This window comes from Limulus polyphemus, unplaced genomic scaffold (assembly GCF_000517525.1).
Source record: "Limulus polyphemus unplaced genomic scaffold, Limulus_polyphemus-2.1.2 Scaffold3935, whole genome shotgun sequence".
Taxonomy (NCBI): Eukaryota; Metazoa; Arthropoda; class Merostomata; order Xiphosura; family Limulidae; genus Limulus; species Limulus polyphemus.
Window position 1 is genome coordinate 100,608 of NW_013669545.1, and position 6,866 is coordinate 107,473.

Here is a 6,866-nt window from a genome sequence, read left to right on the forward strand (position 1 = left end):
TAAATAGTCACACCTGAACGCTCACATCCTTTTTAATTATGTTTGAAATTATGAACATTGCTCAACATCATGAAAATTAAACCTTATTTTCAATAAGCAATCCTGAAAAACATTTGGGGGTGCTTAACTTTTTTCCAGGTGTATATATCAACTTACTCTGAACATTCGGTGAAGAATTTGAATTTTTGCTTTCTTTTCAAAATAGTTCTCCGTAATATTCAACATTCCTCGCTTCATTTATAAATGAACTTGAATAGACATAAAACGCGCAACAGAGGGCACTGATTGTAGTTGGGAAGGTTTTTTCATAAAAGTGATACGATTATTTAGATCTGTATCATATTCGAAAGTTTGTAGGTTGGATACACAAGCATTCAGATGTGTTACCTTTCTATAGTTATTTTCTGATGACCCTCGTTATTGTAACCAAAAAAGTGGACATATTAATTAATTGAAATCTTATAAGCTGGTCTTGAATTTAAGTTATAATATAAAACTTCACCTGTTGAATATTTTTAATAGACTGCTCCTGTATTCTGTCTGATTCGGACACAACGTCCCTAAGTCTGCCATACGTTCCCAGGATGAGGAATGTTGACTGGGAGAAAAATATCCCCGTAAGTGATCTCGATACTAAATGATCTCCCCGATATACCGTGAATTTCATTTTTATATTGATTATGGAATATGCAGTAGAAATACATTATAAAATAATACGATTATATTTTAGCCCTGTCTGTTTGTCAGCAAAGTTTTCTCGAAAACGGCTGACTGGATTTGGACGAAAGTTGGTATACATTTGGACTATGACCCATCTTAGAAGTGATTAGTTTTTGGAGGGTCAAGGTCACGAAAATCTAAAATATCCCTATAAATATATGGTAATAGATTTTTCACACTATTTTCGTTCTATAATTCAGCCTAAAATGATTGGATTTTGATGAAACTTAGTGGTTATATGTAGAATATTATTCTTCATTGTCCTGCCGAACATAGTTGATAACGATGGACATAAGGACACATTTTCGTATACTTTGAGAGCCAAATATGATCAACGCTGTATGGCTGAGGTATGCGCTCTACTGAGTGCCCTCTGGTTGTTAACTTTGGTATCGTCACGTGACGACACAGTTGCAGTGCTCATAGTTATGACCTTGAATATATCATAGAATATTTTACAGTTCTTTTTTTTTACAACAATAAAATCCTAAAACAGATGCAATCATCAGAGAAATAAAACTGTCACTAATACACCAAGCCTACTACAACTGTCGCTAATACAACAAACCTACTACAACTGTCGCTAATACACCAAACCTACTACAACTGTCGCTAATACACCAAACCTACTACAACTGTCGCTAATACACCAAGCCTACTACAACTGTCGCTAACACACCAACCTTCTAGAACTGTCGCTAATACAACAAACCTACTACAACTGTCGCTAATACACAAAACCTACTACAACTGTCGCTAATACACCAAACCTACTACAACTGTCGCTAATACACCAAGCCTACTACAACTGTCGCTAATACACCAAACCTACTACAACAGTCGCCAATACACCAAACCTACTATAACTGTCGCTAATACAGCAAACCTACTACAACTGTCGCTAATACACCAAACCTACTATAACTGTCGCTAATACAGCAAACCTCTCCAATACTGTCCACTTACATCTGGAATTATGATGAATACAGGTCCATATTTTTATACAAGTGTTTCAGGTTTTGGTTTACCGAATATGGTCACCTTACCGAAACGTCATTTCTAAACCAGACAGAAGGCAGGAGTAACTTTCTTTAACAAACAAATTTACTGTTATAAAGCATAACATGTTAAAATAAAATATTGTATTATACGATAAGAACATTCCAACATTCATAAGCGTATTGTAGTGTAAACTCACACGTATAAGACACGTATTATAAAGCCACAACTGACAGACTTTGCCTTTGTACATGTACAAGACACGTCATACAAAGATGATTGACTCACCTTGATTCTGAGTACACGTGTAAAACACTTGATACAAAGTTATTTGACTCACCTTGATTCTGAGTGCACGTGTAAGACACTTAATGTAAAGGTAATTGACCCACATTGATTATTAGTACATGTGTAAGACACTTGATATAAAGATAAGTTACGTAACTGAAGCAAACTGACTCAACTTGATTCCGAGTACAAGTGTAAGACACTTGATGTAAAGCTAAGTCAGTTAGCTTTACATCAAGTGTCTTACACTTGTACTCGGAATCAAGTTGAGTCAGTTTGCTTCATTTACGTAACTTAGCTTTACATCAAGTGTCTTACACATGTAGTCGGAATCAAGTTGACTCAATTAGCTTTACATCAAGTGTCTTACACTTGTACTCGGAATCAAGTTGACTCAATTAGCTTTACATCAAGTGTCTTACACATGTACTCGGAATCAAGTTGAGTCAGTTTGCTTCAGTTACGTAACTTATCTTTATATCAAGTGTCTTACACATGTACTCGGAATCAAGTTGAGTCAGTCAACTTGATTCCGAGTACAAGTGTAAGACACTTGATGTAAAGCTAACTGACTCAACTTGATTCCGAGTACATGTGTAAGACACTTGATGTAAAGCTAACTGACTCAACTTGATTCCGAGTACATGTGTAAGACACTTGATATAAAGGTAATTTACGTAACTGAAGCACAAATCCGTTTATAAATGACTTATTACAAAAATAACTGACCAATCAATTTGTATTCGAGTAAATATGGACAACTGAAAGCTACTTGACTAACCATGAGTCCAAGTACATGTATAATGCACTGAATGTATGCCAAGAGCTCGAATATATGTAAACAATTTTTGATGTAAGCCAATTCCGGAGCTTAAGTACGTGAATACCACAATACATGTAAAGCTTTTGTACCGAACTGTTAAGTGCGAGTGCATGTATAAAGCACTTAATACTGAGTTATGTGACTCACCTAGAGTTCGACCACAAGATACTTTATGAAACCTAATTAACTCATAGTTAAAAAAGAATAGTAAATTATTCGAAAGCGTTCGAGTTTTGGGTCTTTTTTAAAAAAAAAATCATTGCACCTTTTGTGTCTGATCTTGTGTACTAACTCTGTTATCAGAATTAACAGATGGCGAACCGGCGTACATGTGAGACATTTGACGTAAAGCCAATTAATCTATGACAAACCGGCCTGGCATGGGCAGGTGGTTAGAGCGTTCGACTTGCAATCTGTGAGTTGCAGGTTCGAATCCCCATCCTGCTAAACATCCTCGCCCTTTCAGCAAGCCCTCCAGCAGCAGTATGCGAGACAACTTGACACGTTCTATTTGTAATTAACGCCACCGGTGAAGTAGTGTATATTCTTGGCTAAGGTTTCCTATTACACAATATCTTGGTGGACGTAATTAGCATATCTAACTGCAATACTGGCTTAAAACTATCTAGCTTACTGTAAGTGAGCCCAGTTCGTTAAATATATTTAGCCTTATCGTACCTAAAAGTATCTAGCTTGCTGTAAATGATTCCATTTTGTTATATATATTTGGCCCTGTCGTACCTAAAAGTATCTAGCTTGCTGTAAATGATTCCATTTTGTTATATATATTTGGCCTTGTCGTACCTAAAAGTATCTAGCTTGCTGTAAATGATTCCATTTTGTTATATATATTTGGCCTTGTCGTACCTAAAAGTATCTAGCTTGCTGTGAATGATTCCATTTTGTTATATACATTTGGCCTTGTATGTTCATGGTTATGTATGATAACAATCTAAACTTATTTAGCTTTACATTTTGTAACAACATGTTTTAACAAAGACGAGATACAAAATGTAAGCTATGTGACATACAGCCACGCGCAGTTTCTATGGTTACCCGTATAAGCGATTACAATTGGGTTACACGTGGAATAACGTTCATTTAAATAATTTCATTGGTTAACTTCAAGTGTGATGGGTCATTGAAGCATATTCGCCTTAGTACTAAAAAATACGTATTACTGAACTACATAGTTACCATCGTAATTCTTATAGAACTGTCGTCAGGTTTGTTTGCACATATTCAAAACGTTGGCCTTACACAATATATGTAATATGAAGCTTTGAGATAGTTCTGTGTTTTGCATGTATTAAAAAATACATTAGTAAGCTTACATGTTCGTACAATGTAAGTTTGAAACAATCCATAATAAAATATTTTAAAAACATACTATAGTAACACATTAAAATATATTTTAAATTTTTTCGACGATGTTAAAATTTCTACTTTTTAAAGTCATGCTTGTATGGAGTGTAAGTAATACTAATGGTTATCGTTGTGGTTCAGTGATGTTAGGAAGGCAGAATGCACGCATCACCAGACAAGGAGGTCAAAGTTTATACATGTTTACAATTTCAGATTTGTTTACACATACTTTAAAGTTTGAGGCTTATTTCAACTTTACCCTACATTGAGGTCACGATGGTCAGGCTATTCGAGTGACCTAAACATTTCGCTCTCGTGAAGTAGGTCAATTGAGCCGTTACAACAATTTGAAAAACGTTGTTTATATATATATATATAACATGTGTATCCTATTTTTTGCTATGTTCAACTCACCTTAACTTTTGTTATAACATGTGAAGCCAATTTTACAACAGCGAAATTTCCCTTGCCTATAGTCTTTTCAATTTCGTAAAATCCGACACGAACCAAACTGGTGTTTGAGTTTCCTTTCCCTAATTTCGTCTTGTCCGCTGCCATGTTTTGAGCATGCACATTCCAGTAACCTCGTTCTCAGGTCAATTCAGCTGCAATACATCATGGCTGGAAAAAGTTATAGTTACTTTACTATCTCGTAGTTAAATATAAAATATTTACATAGAAACTACAATTGAATTAAACTTTATATATATATATATATATATAAAAGAAGATACATGAATCTTTAGAGATTCAATGTATTCACTTTCTTAGGTTCAATAAACACATCCAAATTCCAAACAGAGCAGTACTAATCGAATATATTCAGTACAGCGAGGGTCATCTTGTTCTTTGAGTTTCTGAATTTTTATTATTGGTTTATAAACAAAAACACTATCCGTAGAGTGCGCTGCTTCTACAGCGGGCTACATAGTTTCAAGTGTTCTCTAAGGTCAGTAAAATAACGAATTAAAACCCCAAAAGCTACATTTCAAAAACTGTAAAATAGCTGTGGGTTTTCTTTTAAACGAATATGTTACAAACACCTTTGCAACATTTCTAGTGCTACATCAAAACAAGTCCCTCGAAGAAGAAATCTCGCGTTTACCTTCCTCATAGTTTAACGTAAAAATTTACTTTTTTGTATTTAAGTAAAATACTTTTAACAGAATAACCCTTGCATATACTACTTAGTCTTAGCTTTTATGGACACTCGCCAATGTGTGGACGAAACTTCACGAGAATTTATTGCGGAGAAAATTGTAAGTATAGTAAAACACTAGTTGTTTTCCAGCTCACGACGCAGTCTCATTGACGTCACTCTGACAACATAGCGCGACAATTTAAGTCCTGACTGGCACACAACATCATCATCGCCCTGACTTTCCCGTTGTCTTGACAATCGTGTAAGGTTTTCGTGTTTGTTACATATTAAACATCTAGCACGTACATCGTAACTATGTTTACATTCAGGTAAGGTCTGGAGGCCTATGTCGAAATGCAAAGATGAGGAGAGATCAAGGCACCGGTCCCGGCTATAAATTACACGTTTTTGTGAGCACTGCTTTAATTATTTTTTCTAATAGTAGAGGTCGCTACAAACGAATGTGTTATATTGGAAAAAATTACTGGTAGCAAGTATAAGTTACGTGATATCAGCTTTTAGAGTTACGCTAATTTGTTTACACTTATTTCTATATAGGACACTAAAAGCCAGAGGTTAATTTATTAAAAGCTAGACATAATTAACTGATCATTTAAACACAGAAAATTAAATCAACTCACATTCTCCTCTTTCAAATCCTAACTACTTCGCAGTTAAATAAAAACTGGATTGAGAGCAGTGAAGAAAACACCTCACGAGCTCTGCCAAGTGGATACCACTAGATCAGACCACTATATGATATCCCATTTGGCGTCCCACGAACAAGGGTGGGACCTTGAATGGACTGCGAGTCCCAAGCTAGACGCAAGTCTGACGTCACGTTGCTATAGCAACGCAGTCGCTGCTGTAATGTGTCTAGCAGACTAAAGAGAAACAGGCAAGCATTTTTATTGGAAGTGAAAAAGCGAAATATCGGCCAATATACTTACTTATCATCTGTAGAAATAATATATATATAAATGTATGTGTGTGTTTATTTTCAATAAAATATTACGATTAACCAAACCTCACAAATTGAAAAACTTATATATCTATATAATGCATGACATTTAGATTTGACTCTTACGCTTCAGTGACTGTAACATTCTTATACGAAAAAACGTCGATTTTTGTTAATATTTAGTAACTTTAAAATATTATCAAAACTAGAACACAGTGTTAAATGTTTCATCACAGCAGCATCAAGAACATCATATACTTTATCTAGGTAGAATGCAAAGTTAATTCACAATCTTGTAAATAGTTTAGATAATTTTTCCATTCGTTTCAAAATAAATTTTTGAAAGCAAATGATGGCATGGACGAAAAAATGAAATTATCTAATTAAACCGTGTAAACATCGTTGGCTACAAAGATGAAAACGAGCACTTTCTGACGTGTAGTTTTATCCAAGGATTCCTATTTAAAATCGCACACTTTTCGCTAAATCAATCCCAAAAAGTTGTCTTGAGAATAAGTAGGGGAAGGGGGGAATAAAAAAAAGTTTTAACTTAAATAACCAAAGCTTAG

General features: G+C 34.8%; 1 protein-coding gene across 1 annotated transcript in view; it reads right to left on the reverse strand.

Moving 5' to 3' along the window:
• The window catches only part of LOC106470309 (serine/threonine-protein kinase SIK3-like), an 83,364-nt gene extending 77,260 nt beyond the window's left edge, over positions 1-6,104 (reverse strand). Inside the window, exons 1-2 of the mRNA XM_013930854.2 lie at positions 5,978-6,104; positions 4,610-4,816 (exon numbers count right to left, since the gene is read on the reverse strand). Coding sequence (XP_013786308.1) covers positions 4,610-4,753 — 144 coding nt within the window. The 5' untranslated portion in view covers positions 4,754-4,816; positions 5,978-6,104. The remainder of the gene's footprint in view (positions 1-4,609; positions 4,817-5,977) is intronic.
• Positions 6,105-6,866: the final 762 nt, after the last annotated feature.